Source organism: Crocodylus siamensis, chromosome 3 (assembly GCF_052110815.1).
Source record: "Crocodylus siamensis isolate JL-2025a chromosome 3, ASM5211081v1, whole genome shotgun sequence".
Taxonomy (NCBI): Eukaryota; Metazoa; Chordata; order Crocodylia; family Crocodylidae; genus Crocodylus; species Crocodylus siamensis.
Genome location: NC_143397.1, coordinates 175,372,497 through 175,390,656, shown reverse-complemented (window position 1 = coordinate 175,390,656; position 18,160 = coordinate 175,372,497). Strand labels below are relative to the sequence as shown.

General features: G+C 42.5%; 1 protein-coding gene across 1 annotated transcript in view; it reads left to right on the top strand.

The window, feature by feature from the left end:
- The first annotated feature begins 7,760 nt into the window (after positions 1-7,760).
- The window catches only part of NPC1 (NPC intracellular cholesterol transporter 1), a 38,979-nt gene continuing 28,579 nt past the window's right edge, over positions 7,761-18,160 (top strand). The window contains exons 1-2 of the mRNA XM_090039811.1: positions 7,761-7,910; positions 17,939-18,061. Of these exons, the coding sequence (XP_089895937.1) occupies positions 7,848-7,910; positions 17,939-18,061 (186 nt within the window). The 5' untranslated portion in view covers positions 7,761-7,847. The remainder of the gene's footprint in view (positions 7,911-17,938; positions 18,062-18,160) is intronic.

The following is an 18,160-nucleotide window of genomic DNA, read 5'->3' as shown; positions in this document are numbered from 1 at the left end:
CAGCCATAGTGAACAGTGCTAGCCAGCACCACTAGGGCAGGAAGAAGGGGAATGCACTTCTTTATCAAACCCCATCTTTTTTCTTCATGCTTCCATGGACTGTGTGGATTGCATGTAAATTATGAGCCATACAAAGGTATAGCACCTTGACTTTTCTGAACATACCATTGCTGAAGAGAAGTGCATGACAGTGCTGTAGGCTGATGTTCTTGTTTCACAGAAGAAGCACAATGGCAGGGGTATCAAATGGATCTGGCCTGCCAAGCTGCTCCACCAAGTCTGCAGGACGACTCCTTGGCTATGGAAACTGGTAGCTTGGCTAAGTTGGGAGCATAGCCAGCCATGGAATTTGGGGCCCCTCAACCCCAATGGCCATGGCTCTGAGCAGCAGGAAGGCAAGCAAGGGCTGTGCTGATACAGCCCCACTTGTCCCTCAGCTGCTTGCTCTACAGCCTCTGTCCCTGGATCTGCCTCCAGCCCATGCCTTAGGCAGTACCTACTGCCACAACTCTGTGCCATACTATAGCTGCCCCGTGCTTCAGGCTGAATCTGGCCTGGGGTATGGGTGAATTTGGCACCACTGTACAATAGATAAAGCAGTAGCAGAATATCTCCTCAGCCAAACTCTGTGATCCTTTTTTTGCATTTTTCCATGCTTTCCTTTGGAGGGTCTCCAAGGTTTTTGTAGATACTAGACTCTACAACACCATCATACAGAATGCCTCATTATACAGATGGAGAAATTTCCACAGAGGGGTTGTGACTTGCCTTAATTATACAGTAGGTCTGTGGGAAAACTGGAATAGAGGTCTTCTGACTCAGTCTCATGCTTTTACTGCTATGCAGTGACTCCACCCATGATAGAATATATTTCAACAAGTTCCAGTGACCTCAATGACAGGTGCAGAAAAGGCATGATTAAGAAAAGTCACAGGGCCTGGAAACGTGAGTTAAGTATAAATAAGAGCAGAACAGGTAAATGAAGCAGCCACAGAAATTTTCAGAGGCCACTCTGGTGATCAAAGACAGGATAGCCTTAGATTCACCAGCACTGGACCAAAAATATGATTCAGGTGCTGGCTAGCAGCAACAGGTAAAAGCTGTTTAAACCCTTTCTGTATGGCTTGTTGCTCCCAGTTAGTGGCTTTGAAGCTAGCAAAACCTGACTGAAGTAGGTACATTGAGGCAAGCATAAAGAAAGGTAAAACCATCCCACATAGTATCATAGTGCTTAGGGTCGGAAGGGACCTAAACAGATCATCAGGTCCGACCCCCTGCCCCAGGCGGGAACAGGTGCCGGGGTCATATCACCCCAGGGATTTAAGGGAACCTGTTTCAGCTCAACTATCCTTAAGCCAGCTCCCACGTACTATTTTCGCTATGCTGATGCTGACATTTTAGGAGCACAGTTAGCTACCAGTTATCCTTATTTAACAGCCTACTTCTCCGAGAAGTTTCTGTGCCCCTTTATGTGCTCAAACAGCTCCGGGGTCAGAACTGATAAAACACAATCCACTTGCACAATGGCAAGCAAGACACCATCCTCCCTTTGAAGATCTGGGACTCTAGGACACCAGCAGCTACAGGATGCAGTTTTGCTTTTAAGTGGATTTTTTCCCTGGATTTGCAGTGTGTGACCCAGGAATCCATCATCACAAGGCTGTTTTTGTATCTTGCTTTTCACACAAGCAGCACATGGATTGAAAATAAAACAGAAAGGAAACTGTGATGAATGCTCTCAACTTGGCTCCTTCCCTGCTCCAAATGTCGTTATGCTGACAGGAAAGCCAGCTCAGTTTTAACCATTACTTTCACAGCAATCCTAGACTTCCACAAGATCCTTCCTCTCCCTATATGATAATTGTTTTCCAACTATTTAAGTTGGTCTAATAAAAGATCAGATTCACCCAAAGAACCTCATCTGCCTATGTCCTTAGACCAACATGGCTACAACTTACACCCCTACATGATGCATGCGCTTCCCTAAGAGGAACCCTATCCTCAGAGCTCCAGCTCTCCTTCAACACCGCACATTTTAAGCTTTTTCATACAAGGGAAGAAAAGACCATTAGGTCAGTTCGTCTGATTGTTAGCATGACACAGGCCAAAGAGACGCAACCCACCACCACTCTATTGAGCTTGAAAGCTTGTTGGGGTACACAGCCTTCCCCAGCATATAACTACTGACTTCTCACACAACAGCCAAGAAGCTGAGGCTTCAAATGCAAAGTTTGTAGAAAAAAAATAAAATTAAAGATACAAAACCAAGAAGAAATTCTGTCTTTAAAAAAAAATCAACAGAAATAATTCTGTGAATTAAGAAACACAATCCACATGTTGCCACATGAAGCTTGTAATAATGAAGCCAACTCTGAAGGAACAGGAAACCAATTGAAGTCGTATGTGTGCTGGTTTTGCACTGCAAGAAAACCAAACAGCACAGATTTTTTGTCTTGGAAAAAAATGCTTATTGCTTTAGTCATCTGAAGTGTTTATTAACATTCATGTCATGGAATTGTGGATTTTGAAAAAGATGATGTTCCTTGGAGCCTAAAACCTGCTCACAGTTTGGTGCTAGGTTTTTTCCTCCTCTACTTCTTTTCTTTCTACTGCTTAAAATTAATTAGTAGGCTTTTCTTCCTAGCTGGTTCTCTGCACTCACTCCTAATAAAGCTATCCCAAAGAAGCTGGAGTTTCAGGAAGGTTATTACAAAGCAGCTAATGGAAGAAACATACTGATCTGTACACAGCCAGATAGCAAGCTTTGGTTTTCTTCACTACTGATGATAGGCTGGTTTATCCCCAAAATATCCTAGGACTGGTTTGGATTCTCTGTAATAGAATGGTGGGGGAGAGGGGGATTAAACCTGCTAACCCACTTGTTATGTCTTGTCTTAAACTATATGGTAAGATTTCCAGAAATGGAACATGCCAATGTATTTTGTACAAACCCTTGCACAATATGTCCCCAGTCTTATTGGGCCTGTGGGTGCTGTTGCAATACAAATTACAAATGATATTAATAAATTACTGGAAAAATAACAGTTGCTCTAACATGTTTTACTATGCAGATCCATGTCAAGTGAACATGCACTGAGTTTTCCAGTGTGTATGCAAATCTTCTGATTTATTCCAGTTTTAAGACTGTAATGAATTATTTTCACTAAATGTATTTGTGGTTCTATTAAAAAAAACCAACCTATCTGGTCAGTTGAGTTTCCAGACTGGCTGACCAAGCGTAGGGTGGGGAAGGAGGTGCACTGCCTAAAGGCAGCATCAGGGGTTGCCTACCCACACAGGTAAGCTACTACAAAATAAATGAGGGTGTGCATTTAGATTACAGTAACTATTCCATGCTAAATCTTACTGCACAGTAAGGGTGCTATTTTGAGATTGACCTGATACGAGTGAAAAATAATATTCAGATCAACAAAACTCTACATCCAAGAGGACCCTGTATACATTCCCCATGCTGGCAGCCACTTGGGGCTCTTCTGTATGTTCAGAATTAGTGGAAACGATATTAAAGGAGAGGAAAATGTTTTAATTTCCATTCTGGCTGTGACATAGGACTTCAGAACTCTCTAGCTCACACTGGTTCAGATTTGGAATATGGAAATCACTATTAATGTATATAGGACTTATTTTAGCTTGCCTTTGTACAAAGGTCGGTCAGCTTGTTGTGGGATTATGCTGGAATAACACCTCTTAATTTAGTAATATGTGTAATGGCAAATAGACTTTTAAAATATGGGCATCAATCAGAGGATATTAGCAAATATGATATTATCCTTTTTCAACCTTTTCTGTATGGCTTGTTGCTTCCAGTTAGCAACTTTGAAGCTAACAGAACTTGACTGAAGTATTAGGTACATTGAGGCAAGCGTAATGAAAGGTAAAACCGCGCCACCTGAGTCCAGACTGTTATTACAGAGCAGCTAATGGAAGGAACATACTACTGACATGTACACAGCCAAATAGCAAACATCATTTTACACATTACACTAGATTACCTCTCAATTTGGCAATATGAATAATGGCAAATAGACTTAAAAATGTAGGCATCAATCAGAGGACATTAGCAAATATAATATTATCCATCTCAGATTAAATATGGGCTACTCAAAAAAGTATATTACAGATCTGATTTAAACTGAAAAATATCAGTGCAAGATGAGAACAATCTGCAGGGCTAACTGTTCTTGATTACAGTGCTATAAACCTTGAAAAAGTTCCATTAGTTTCCCTCTCTTCTCTGATTTCTTAATAATTTGTCCTCCTATGATTTGTTAGACAAGACCATGCCTTCTCTATCCAGCTGAAGACACAGACATTTGTAACACCAAAACAGAACTTTTTGTAAGATTGGCAAATACCTATGAAAATTATGCCAATTTAAAATCCTTTCTCATTTAGGATTTGCATAACCCTCTTGTATTTCAATCCACAGGTTTCTAGGACCACCCAGTGTAGAACTGAGTCATGTTTTGTTAGATAAAAAAAATGTATGAAGTCAAAAGTTAAAACGTAAGAATTATAATCTGAACCATTTGCTATTTATATTGAGTAAACCTGGTATCTTATATTAGACCAACTCAGATAGTTGGAAAAACTCTTCTTTGCAAGCTTTTGGGTATAAATACCCTTCGTCAGGCTGAGGAAGCACCTGCAGTTGGTGTGTGCTCTTTGTGGATGGAATGCTGCTTCCTCAGCCTGAGGAAGGGTATTTATACCCAAAAGCTTGCAAAGAAGAATTTTTCCAGCTATCTGAGTTGGTCTAATAAGAGATATCAGGTTTACCCAAAGAACCTTGTTTGCCTGTGTCCTTAGACCGACACAGACCGCTGCAACTTATACCCCTGCTATTTATATTAGCACACACGAAGCAATTAACATTTTTGCCAACAGATGGCGATAGTTTGTCATATTAACAAACATCTGGACTATTTTGTGGTTTGGTTTTTTTTGATGTATCATGTAGATTAAATATTCACACACAACACCAGGTTGCCATGGGAACCAGGAGCTTGTGTGAGAATGTCACACCATCTCATAATTAAGGTGGTTTCCTTTGAGACAGATAACAAACACTAACAGACTGGAAACTCTTAATCTCAGATGATTACAACACTGATCATGCTACTTGACGTCAGCAGTTTGTGAATATTTTACACCTATGTAAGCAATGTCTTTGGAGCAAACTATTCTGTGGTATAAACCCACTAAAATTGAGAGCGTTACACAAATTTCATGGTAGCAAATAATTTCAGCTATTTTGGGAAGATATGACATCAACATAGTGTAATTAACATAATAATATAATGAATGTATTAATAATGATAGTTGTAATAAGATAGACTAATAAACTTAATCATATGACCCAGTTTGCACGGGATTGTGGAAATATATTTCTAAAAATATACTGATATTCTATTCAAGCTCATTTTAAATTATTTAGAAGCTTGTCAGCGGTATGCAGTCACCAAATACCATAATTTATTTAGTTTCTTTACCCCAAAGGATCCCAAGTTACTATATAAATGTTGCAAACTCACAAGTGAAATACAGCTATTTCTGGGCAGAGGTGGGCCTAATGCAGTCGTGGCTTACAGAACCTGAGTCAGGGCACACCAGATTCAGCCAAAATAAAATGAACTCTTTAAGTTTTAGGCAAGGTGGTTCCTAGTGAGTAGGCTGAATAGTTAATGCTTCCCAACTGGCAGCGCAGCGTGGGCCATTTCTGGATTAGGCTATTTAGTTTATAGCCTTATTCAAGATGAGAACCCTTCAGCAATAAGACCATGAAAGACTTGTAGAACAAGTTGTGTACATCCAGAAAGTTATGTTTTGGATTAGAAACATGTCATGGATTTATTTTCGGCCACCTTTTGATTTATTTTTTATTCCTGGGCTGGATAATCTAAGTCATTTACCTGGGTCCATATGCCAACTAGTTTGTCAGCACATTGCTCACAGTCTTAAGATGGTCTTTAATTGGCTAGATTCCTATTTGATGTTGATGCCACTGTTTAAGTTGTCCATCAGCTGGCACTAGTGCCCTGCAAATATATTTTAAATACATTCTCTTACAAAACACTGCATGAAATATTTGTAAAACCCATTTTTACTTAGAAAACAGAATTTACTTAAAACAATATGGGTCACTGAAATTCTGAGGAATTTTTGGCCTATTTTAGTAGCTAAATTTGTTGCTCATTGCACACTTCTCTTTCCTTATTTCTCTTTTCCTTTTTTTTTGTATTGCTTATTGTGACACAGTTCAGTTTTACATGTATAGTCGATATATGTGTTTCTGATTTTTGTATTGTATTTCAAAAAAGCATTTTTTTATAAAGAAAACGAACATTTCCTTGAGGTGATGGGGTGGCAGGAGTGCAGGGGCTGTAATCATGTCTTTAGGGTACAGTCAGGGGTAGATCCAGAGGGGTACAGTTGCATCCCTCTTTGATTCCTGCTCTACTCGAAAGCTTAAAACCAACTGCCTGGCAGTGGCAACAGCATTTCTATTCAGGCAATAGTGAGGGGATTAATTGTCTTCCTGGTTCATTATAATCTACCTGATTCCTTCTAAACTCTTCATTCTACAATGGTCCCTCTCTCCTTTTTAATGGGCTTCCACTAATCAAGCTATCCTTTTTTCTGTAATTCCGTTGTCTGTTAGCTGCTCCTGGAAATGTAGCTCCTATTTCACAGCCATGCAGACTCTTTTTAACTCTAGCTAGAAATGTTTACTCAGGTATGGAAATAACATCCAGTGAAGTAGTGGATGCATCATCAAGGTCTGATGAAGGTCTGAATCTGAAAAAGAGCTGCCCATTTAATTCTAATGACTAATGAAAGAACTTCTATTGATGATTTTGCCTAGCTTGCTGGGCTTTTATATATAATATTTGATCTAGCAAATGAGAGCCCATACCAATAAGGTTTTTTTCCTTTTGCTTCCATCCTCAACAGAGTGAGTAGCCCCAGGCCCCCCACATATTAGTAAGTTTCTAGTTTCTTTTGACTGGAGAAAAATGGATGTTGTGTTCTGCATGATGATGTGCTTGGGTGTTGTGTTCTACCTATTAATGTTCTTGGGCATTGCGTCCTATGGGATGATGTCCTTGGACGTTGTGTTCCACGCAATGAGGTGCTGGGGTGTTGTGTTCCACATATTGATAACCCTGGGTGTCACACTCCACGCGATGATGCGCTGGGGTGCCGTGTTCCACGCGATGCCCTGCTGTTGCGATTTAAGTGATGAAGCCCTTGATTGTTGGGCTCTGCATTACGCTGTGCATAGGTGCTGCCTTCTACCTGTGGATGTGCTGGGTTGCTTGCTGTGTGACCAGGTACCGTCGCACCCGCACCCCACTATCTTGCCAAAATCCTAGATCTGCCCAAACCCCACCCATGACATTAAGTCTGCGGCAAACTTTGGGCAGCTGAGGGGGTCAGTGCTTAGCGCGGAGGCGGGAGGGGGGGAGACCCAAGCCGCCGCAACACGGAGGGACAGGCGAGAGGAGGTGCCTGCGTCTGGGGCCGCTGTGGGGAGCGCGCAGAGGCTTGCAGCCGCCCCCGACGCAGCGGGCAGCGACGTGGGCCTGCGGAGATCGCCCAAGCCACAGCCCCGCGCCGCAGCAGGGCCATCACGAGGCGGCGCAGAGGCCGGTGGCGTGAGGCGACGGCGGCGGCGCGGGGTTGGCTGGCCCGGGCGGGCTCCGCCCCTCTTCGCCTTGCCGGGCCCCCGGGCGGGGCGGTGCTCAGCTGAGTCGGCCCTTCCGCATCTGCGTGGCGCGGCTCAGCTCAGCCGCTGGATCGTCTGCCTCAGCTCCTGCCTGGTCATGCGTCGCCCGCCTGCCGCCCCGCTCTCTCTAGCGCTCCTGCTGCTGCTCGGCCCCGCGCAGGTGAGTGAGGCCGGCGGGACCCCGCGGTGGGAAGGACGCGGCTGCCCGAGGTCCCGCGCGGCGCTGCGGGCGGGCGGCCGGGGAGCGCAGCCGGTGCTCCCCTCCCCGAGCGCGCCCAGCCTAGGCCTCCGCCCCCCCCACCCCCCGCTGGAGTCACACGAGCGCACGTGCAAGCCCCCGCCCGGCTGTCCTGGCAGCTCTCTTGCAACTACTCCAGGACAGCCAGGAAGGCATCCAGACCCCCCCTGCAGGACCAGCCCCAGCTAGATCATCCCAGCCATGCTCTGTCTAGCCGGGTTTAAAAGCCTCCAAGGATGGAAATCCCACAGCCTCCCTGGGTGCCTGTTGCAGTGCTTCCCTCCCTCCGAGTGAGAAAGTTGTTCCTAATATCTAACCTCAGCTTCCCTTGCTGCAGCTGGACATGGTTGCTCCTTGTTCTGTCATCTGTCACCACTGAGGACCGTCCAGCTTAGTGGTTCTCAAACTGGTTTTTTTGCGGCCCACTGGAAAATTGCTGAGGGTCTTGGTGGACCAACTTAATCTCCATGGTCAGAAAAAGTAAATCAAGTGCCAGGCCAAGTACAGATATCCCCCATTGTTCCGCAACCTTTCTGTGGACCACCTTAATGGAGCTCACTGACCACAGTTGGAGGACCTCTGGTCTAGCTCCATCTCCTTTGGAACCCCCTTAAGGTAGTTGAAGGCTGTGGCTTGGTTTTCCAAGAGCTGCCAGTCTGGGGTTTTTTAAATCTGGGTCAAGTTGCCTCTTGTCTTCTGGGCAACAAAATGTTTTGGCAATCCTAAAATCACAAGGTCCTTTCCAGCCCTAAACTGTGAATCTGCAGAGTTGTCCTGCTGCAACACTTCTGCAGGCTGCTTCAGTGGGGTTTCTGGGATTGCCACAGGCTCCCCAAGATACTTTTCAATGTTAAAAGGGCATAGGCTAGAGCAGGGGTGGGTAAAATGCAGCCAGGGGGCCGGATGTGGCCTGCCAGGCTATTCTATCTGGCCCAGAGGGCCCCTAAACAAATTAGAAAATTAATATTTATCTGCCCCTGGGTGCCTGTCACGTGGCCCTCGATGGCTTGCCAAAACTCAGTAAGCAGCCCTCCACCCAAAATAATTGCCTATCCCTGGGCTACATCATATCTAGCATGCAGTGAGCACCACGTAGTATACATTGTGCTGAGATTGATAAGGTGTTATTTTTCTTTTTCCTAACTTTCTGAAAACAGCTGCTCGCTGCTGCAGCTTGTTTGTCAGGGTGTAAACAGAGGCTACAAACCCACTATAAAAATGCTGAATGCTTGAGGCTGTCTACTTAACATTTATGGTATGGGATATAACTTCTAAACTAGATGAAACTATTAAGATTTACATAGCCCAAAATCAAATCCTAGAGCATAACAGAGACTTGATATGGGATACCCTACTCAAAATATGATGGCAGTGTAGGTAGAACAGAAAAGTGTCTGCTTTAGGTATTTAAAAGTGTTTAATTTCACAGAACTTGAGTATGCTGGTGAAAGATACTTTGTTTGCCAGAGCCTTAGAAATGCAAGAATACTCAGGAGGAAAGTAATTCACATTTAATAGGACATACTTTTGTTACAGTGTTTATTGAGGGAGGGATAGGTAAATTCATGTGGCCATATGAGTAATTTTGCAGTCCTTGTTTATGTGAAGAAGATTGGAAGGCAGTGTTGGATGTAGAGCACACAAATGTAAATCACGTGCATGTTTGCATTTTTTTTTCCTCCTGCAGCACAGTGTGCTTTTAGAAGTTGAGGTTTTATGCCTCTCAAACTCTTGAAGTTGCCTTTTTTTTAAAAAACAAACAAACAAGTAAGCAGAATAGAGTACTGTCTTGCTAAGCTGGGTTAAGCAAAGTACACATTGTCCAGTTCCGTTTAAAGTGTTTTTGTCTGTCTCTGTGGTCTTGAAGTTCATTATTCTGTAACCCCATGTAAGATCTGGATTCAATCATGACTTTGTCCCTGAGTGGACAAATGTTGACAGTGCTGTGGAGATTGTGAACTTTGCTCTCCTAGACTGGGAGATGTATTAGGAGAAGGAAAGTCCCTTGCTGCTGTGCTGTAACCTCCTACATTCTAGAAGCAGAATTGAGGTTGGTTTGAAAAAAGTCCTCTCTAGTTCTTGGTTGCTAGAAGAATTCTCATGGAGAGGGCATCTAAAGGTGCTGTCTAAAGATGTGAAATCCAATGGGATACCCTGCAGAGATCTAGCAAAGAAAAACATTATCAGGGTCTCATCTTGTGGAGCTTGCTCCTACCCCAGGTGCACTGGAAAGAAGTTACTATTGTATGCAAACTGTGGTTGAAAGTGTGCACGGAGATTTCTAATAGTTCACATTAATATACCATTTCTTATAGATCATGAAACACAGTTTAATAAGATGAGCACCATAATATGCAGGCACCTATGGAGCATAACAGTTGGGTTACACTGTCTAGGGCAGATATGTTTTGTTTTTTTATTGGATTTTTCATATTCACATGGAGTGGATTATCCCTGCATTTTAAAGGTTTTAACTAAAATCGTCTTTAAACTGATACCATGGTTCATTTAGTTTAGTAAACAAAAAGGCTTCATCCGAATTGTAACTGATGAGAGTATTTTGTGGCTTCAGAAACATTGCACTGTAAATTTGCCTTTACCCTGTATTTCTCAACTGATCACCAGAGGTTTAAAACAAAATTGCCTTTATTTTTATACGTGCATGGCTTATAACTATTAGAAGTCTCATTTAACATTAAAGTAGATGTGACTTATTTTTCACTTATTGACAGGTTTAGGAAGTCTGCTAATTTAGGAGCAGTGGAATATACATATTTAAAAATAAAACTTTGACCTGTGAAGAAAATCCTCAGAGTGGATATGGATACAGTGATGCCTTCTTATTGTGTAGTCACCACTGCTGTTTAAACAGGGAGAGGGTTACGTGGTTGCTGCCTCCATGACTGTTTAGGGAGCTTGGGGGTGGAACATGGGCAATGTCGCTGCAAAGGACTCTCGTCTTGGAGGTTCCCTTCAGCTCTCCAGCAGACGGCTTTCTCTATGGCTTCATCAGTCATCCTGGCGGAAGGGCCTAGGGGCTGTCCTGCTTCACATCTGGCTCTGCCTTCTCATTAGGAGAGTGTTGACAGGTTCCTCCCATTCCTCCACCCTAATCCGCTTGTCAAGATGGCCAGCAAAAGACCTGCTGTCACTGGGCCTTATTTGGCTGAGACCTGCTGACTTTCCCTCTTAGGGAAAAATCAACTTTCTTGCTAGTGAAGCAGTTGCTTTGGGAGAAGCAGGGGGTAGGGTGTTGGCCTGCTACTGGCTACTTGGCTGGGATAGGTTTTTGGCAGCTATTGCCCAGTGCTGAGGGTATCAGCTCCCAGCCAGGCCCTGGGTTTTTCCTGGCTTTCCCTATTACTTATCTCTGACATGATCACTGGCAGAGTCTGGGGACTCCTTCTAGTGCTTATGGTGGCACCCATGGCCCCTTCCCTTTGCTATGGCCAGTGAGGCCTTTAGAAATGGTTTCCCTCAGTACAGACCTACCCTGGACAGCAGTGATAATGGTTTGTGAGTCATGGGGTGGAGTGGCAGTGATCCAGGAAGCCCAGTTCCTGTGTGGCAAGTGGACTTGGGGCTGGAATAGGATAACCTAGTGGCTGCAGCCCTAGGAAGAAAGGAGAAAGCTGGGCTTGCTTGGGTTAATCCCTGGATCCTGGGGCCATGCGAGGAGCATCTGCTCCAGAGCAGTGTTAAGTGCCCTCCAGCTTCAGCATCCCTGGACAGGGTGCCTCATGCTGCTGTTAATCACCAGACCCTGGCAGGCTGGAGCAGTGACTCCAGGTTCCTGCTGTATCATGGATGACTCTAGTTGTGGTCCCTGTGCTGGGCTGGACGCCTTTGCCTGGGGTTGTGTGGCTTGGCAGTGCTCTTAGCTGTGCAACACAGCTCCCCTTTACTCCACCTCCACTTCTTCCTTCCTACCAACTCTACAGCCCTTGTCCCAGTGGGCGCAGAGCTGAACCTGGGGTGGCACTGATTTGCTGTACTGCAGGCTAGACCCAGTTGCTTTGGAGGTTGGATCTGGCCTGTGGACCATAGGTTGAGCACCACTAATTACATAAATGACATTTGTTTGGGTTAGCGCAGTTAATAGTAGACTGAGATCATCATGAGTGAGTAGATGAATAGATTTGGGACATTGGCATATTCTTATATAGTGAGAAGATTTAGTACTTGGCTTAGCAGGCATTAAGTGTACCTTTTTGTGTTTTTTATGTAGAACTGTCAAGTTGGAAAGAATTAGAACAAATACTCAGCTGTCTGAATGTGTGTTTGTTTGGTTTTTTGTCTTTGTGCCTCTTGACATAACTTATAAAACATTTCTCTACCTCTGAGATCCAGTGGCTTAGTGTTTTGTGTTCTTTTCCTATTACAGAACTAAGTCAGGGACCTGGGCTCCAACTTTTGTACTGTCATAGTCTTTCTTGTGCCTTTGAACAGATCTTTAATCTCTATCTCAGTCATTCCTTCTGTAAGATTTTGATGATGCTTATCAACCTCTAAAATTCTCTGAGATGTTAGGGGATGTAATGTGGGCCAGAGGTGAAACCAAAGTGAAGGGAATCACTGGTCAGAGTGGAAAAATAGTAGCTGTTTCTGTATAGCTCTTAAATTGTGCATGTGTGGGAGGTGGGAAGAATTCTATAGAAGAGCAAAAAGGTTGGGGGGAATCTTGGAATAGTTCTGGTGATGTAGCTAAAGCCTAGCAAACATCCTGCAATACAACTGAAGAGCGAGAAAAATTTATTTAATTCCTGATGTGCAGTAACTCTATTGTTACTGAACTGCAGGACAGCAAAAATTTCGCCCTGGTGTGTGGCCAGCGGTTGACTTGGGCCTCCCAGCGCGGCCCGGAAGTCCCAATGAGGACAGCAAAGCAGGAGCTCTCAGTCACGCTAACTCTTTGGTAGCTTTCTAAAGCTGGCAGATGGGTAATACATGGATAATAGTTATGCATAATACCCCTGCTTCTAAATTTGTTTAATTTGTCTATGACTTGTTCAAACCAAGGTCAAGTTCAGATGCAGTAATTCACTGCAGCAGCTAGCTTTCTAAGTTAGTTTAAAAAAATTCTTAGCAAAGCTGTATTCGTTTGAACTCCATAGCCCACAACACCAATGCTTCTCATTTAAACTCAGCACTAATATCCAGCCTTGTGGCTTGCTTTGGGAAGCGAGTTCCAGGTAATGTGGTGCTGTAACAGAGTATGAAGGAATGTAACCGAGGTTCCTGTGATCTTTCTCATGGAATCCCTGCCAGATATTTTAGATTAGAAACGGAGAAGAAAAGCTAAATACAATCTTCTCTAATTATTCACGGTGTGTTTGGTGCAAAATGACAAATAATCATTGTTATCCTTACAGCATAATCATTGTTCTTTGTGCCTGTGTAGCATGCTGCTTGTTTTGTGATGGTCAAGCTGCCTATGACCTTATATCCTTGAGTTTGAAATACAGGACCAATGTTTAAGTAGGGAATATGTGCTGTACATTTATTTTGGATATCTTCTTCATACCAGGCCCTGATGGCATATTCTTTTATTACTTTATCTTGGATTAGTAGGAAAAATAAAAATGTTTAATTCGGTATAGCAAGTTGAATATAAAATAATGCTTTGTGTGCTAAATGCATGCAATTTATTAGAATTTCAGCAGGCAGAGTACTTTTGATTTTAACAACCAATGATTCTAGTAAGCAGCAACGAAGTAAAGAGAGTAAAGTAAAAAGCCCATGTGGGCTCCATCATCAGTCACTTTTACTTCAGAGCAACCCAGTCATGTAGCAGACAAGTGGAGACTTGGTTTCTAATAGCCAACAAAAAATTCTGTATACATCATAGTTTGATGCTGATAAGCAGCTGAGTCTAAGTGAGATTCTGATAACTGGCAAATGCTGTAAATATTTTTGCATGCACATCTGGGGCCAAAAGTCTAATAATGTCAATGATAACAGTAGCGCATGGATTCATGAACTACCTCTCCATTTAGGTTTTGTTAGCTTGATCCATGTAAATTGGAGACCCAGTTAGCTGAAAGAGTTGACAGATAGCAGGTTAGTGTAGACCTACCTAGGCTAATCTGGATATAGGTAGGAGTCTAGCAGCAGCACAGATCTCAGTATGGGTTGCAAAACCTGTCTGAGAAATAAATAATGACCTGAGGCTGAGTTTGCTGCTGCTGCTGCTTCTGCTAGGCTGTTGCTAGTTCCAAAGCCAGCCAAGTTGCACATTTTGACTATGCTGCACTCACTTCCGTGACTTCACTTAACTCCCAGTATGGCTTGAGTTTGTATTGTCTGTGGAAGATATTTCAGATTAGATCTGACCTATTATCTGCAACTGGAATCTTGGCATGTGGCAGCATCAAAGAGTTAGTGGGACTTCAAGCATAGGTGTTTCCTGTGGGGTTCTGACCAAATTTGATTAAGTTTTGAGCATTGTGCTCACTTTCCATCCTCTTTACAGCTAACCAGATAAGAGATTAATTGTCTTCAGGATAAGCATGGTCAATTAGAAGCAAGTTTTTTTGTGGGGGGAGGGGGTTGTTCAATTGTTTTGTTTTTTGGTTTTTTAGACAGGTTTACATATTCTACCTTTTGACAACTTTTACAATCACATTTTTCTAAGCTGCATACATCTGCTGATACACATACAGAAATCCTGCTAATGTCAGAGGATTAAATAAGTATCTGCTCTTGCTGATAAGTAAGAAGAAAGAGCAAGGGAATTTATCCTTCTTCCGTAATTTCTAGTTAAACATTTAAAGTTTCAGCCTCCCATTGACAATACCTGCAATATTTCCAGCAGCATCTTATCTATGACATAGTTACTTAGTGACTTGTGTAAGAATCTGAAGGGTGGATGGGAGACCAGCCATCTACCATAATTGTGGTTGACTCATCTGATGAGCTTGCTGCTCATTCCTTAAGTCGTTAAAAGGTGTAGTAGGTGGCTTCAAGCTACTGCTAACTTCAAAAGAGTTTGAGACTTAAATGGTCTTTCATGGTTTTTGTTAAAACCATCAACTGGGAAGGATGAAAAGGAAGAACATTTTTTCTTTGAATAGTATTGGGTAGCTAGAGGCTTAATATAGATATATTAAGCTGTCAGTTTTAGCCTGTCAACTTAGTGGGATGGGAGGAACAGGTTATACTTACAGCAATGTAAGGAAAATATTGGAGGGGAACCCCCAAGGTGATAACCATATTAAGTGTCTGGTACTTTTAGGGAAAATGCCACCAAATTTAGTTCCAAGAAGACCCTTGCTTTCAGTGCATGTGTTCTTAATTCTCTGTACGTGAAACGTTAAGTGGTAGCATTGCTCCGAAAACTGAGACTTTTCTGGTCAGACAATAAACAGATGAATATCATGGGTGCTGCCCTGCCTGCCTTTCCAGCCCTCCCTCCACCCCTGCCAAAAAAAAGAAAGAAAGAAACAATCTGAGGTATTTAAACTGCAGGTAGATTCACTTCGGTGGTTTGCCCCCTTTCCTGCCTCTGTTTCCTAATAATGATGATTTGAATCAATTGGTTGTTACCTAGTATCAGGTAAAAGCATGAAGACTGACTGGTGGGGGGTACTGGGAGCCATTATTTTGTTGCTAGCCATTTGCAGCACTTTCGAGTTTGTGCTTGCTCTGAAATATGACTTTCTCTCCAATGACTGTTTACAGTGGTAATGATTTCTTGGAACCTATATTGTCAAAATATTGGATAGGTGGCAATTCTCTATTGGTAATAGCTAATAAATGTAAAGGATTGTAAAGTTAAAGAAGTTTTTCACCTGCTAGAAATTTCCTCTGTTCTGAAGGGCAGAAATCTTTGTAAATGCCCAGGGTCATGATCTAGCTCGGGGGTGTCCAACTGGTGGCCCGTGGGCTGCATGTGGATCTGTGAAGGGTTAAATTTGCAGCCCCCAGGTTCTTGTTCAGCCAGTGCTTTCTGCCCTGCCCAACCCCCCATTGCTCTGACTGCAACAGTCCCCAGGCTCTAGTCCCTTCTCCAGCTGTGGCTTCCTGCTCTAGCTCGGGGGAGTGGGTGGGGAAGCAGGGTGCTGAGGGCCTGGGAGGTAAAGGAGGATGGGGGAGTGGGCAGACATGCAGTGCAATGGTGGAGTGCCTGCACAGGCATGCAGTGTAGTTGTGGGAGTAGGAGGGACCGTGGCTTACCCTGCTGTGGCCTGATGGGGGTGTGGCCCTGCTGGTGCAGCCCTCTGCCACTTGGCAATTGGACAGTCCTCATCTAAGAGACTAAATTCTATATACAGCCTTGCTTTAAACCTCTCCCTTCATCCCAAATCGAGTGAATGAGGCTTTGTTTTTATGCATTCATGTGTACACACTTTTGAGTGTGAGTTGAAGTCCAAAACAGAATATTAGAATCTCCCTTGGCTTCCAGTGTAATTGCAATGATTGGGTTTCTGTTTTTTTGTTTTGTCACTAAACCCAAAGAGTCCATCCAGATTAGTAAGAAAGAGAACCTTTTTAAGACATTGTGATGAATAGAAAACAGTTGTTTTGTGTCATGAAACATGTCCTGATCAATCACTGTTTTCCATAATCTTTTGGGGACAGGGAAGGGAATTATATTTATATTTCTGTCTTTCAGTACAAAAAAGGATGTGGGAATTTTGTGTAGCCTTAGATGTTTTATACAAGACTTCTAGATGTTTTGTGTCTGTGAGCAAAGTTATTCATCATCAAACAAAGCATAGGAATATGTCCTTGCAGCCTAAGCATGTGATGTGGTACAGAAGCTAGTCAAGGTTGTTTAAAAGATAACTTCTGGGCCATCTTTATCTTCTAATACTGTATGCTGCAACCTTTTATCAGAAACCTTGCAGAAATGTATTGAATGTGTATTCAAGATATTCAAGAGAATAATGTTCATGGTATACTATGAAAAATGTTGAAATTATTTGAATATTGAATGAAGAGCAACTTCATATTTAGCACCTTTCTCTTTCCCAATACTTTTGAGTTAATTTCCATATCGTACATATTTATCAATGTCTGACAATAAATGGTATTAACTTAAGTGAACAAAACAGGAGGAAGTTTAAAAGGTAGGAGAATGTTGTTTTTCAGTGCTACCTTAAACTAAGCTTCTTAAAACAAGATCTCTCCAATTTTTGCCCCTCTTGTACTTTACTGTAAACTTTGAGTTGGTCAAAGTTGCCTAGCAGTGACCTTTCTTTAGATAGTTAAAGTAATACACAAGAGGAGAGTGAGTGTATTGCTTTGTGTTGATACAACAGATTGCTTGAATTGCGAGACAAAAAGTGCTGATGGACAGCACATCTTCCTGAATTTCTGCCCTGCCCATATGACTGTCACATGGCGAATATGAGAAACTCTTGAGAAACCTCTGGTCTCTAATATTCATGCTGTATTCTCCAGGAACGCATAATCATAAATTACTGAAAACAAAGTTATAATTTGGCTTTCCCGACTCTTCTTATTTTACCCATCAGCTTGTCATATATAGCTAATACACTTTCTGTAGCAAGCAAATAATTTTTTATTCAAAACTCTCTCATATGAAGAGATAGGTAGCAATTTACCTTGCATGACTAGATGGCTTTTCATATCACCTGGCATTAGAAGTTGCCTTTTAAACATAGATTTTTACCTTGCTACTGGGCTTTATTCTTTTTTTTGTGCGTGTGTGTGTGCTTAGTTTGCATTGTATCTGCTGACCCGATATGGAAATATGAACTGCTGACATTCTGTTTTGACTCTGCTTATAGTGTGGTTAGGTATCTAAATGTAGGTCTTCTAAGATTTATAATCAATGTAGAGCAAGTAAAAAAAAATATGAATTTGTAAACCCTCTGATATTTCCTATTTAAAACTTTTACCAATTTGAAGGAAAGTATTCCCCAATATTTTGGTTATTAATGTTTCTGTGCCATACAACTAAGTGATAACTTTCTTTTATTTAGGTAATTTCACAGTCATGTGTTTGGTATGGGGAGTGTGGAATAGCTTCTGAAGATAAAAGATATAATTGTGCATATGGAGGGCCACCAAAACCATTACCAAAGGATGGGTATGACTTAGTGAATGTAAGTATCTTCTGGACTCATTAAAACAAAAGGTGGAAATTAGATTTGGAGGAGGGGAGAGAAAACACCTATGTGTTCTTGTTTTTGTTTGGTTTTTTT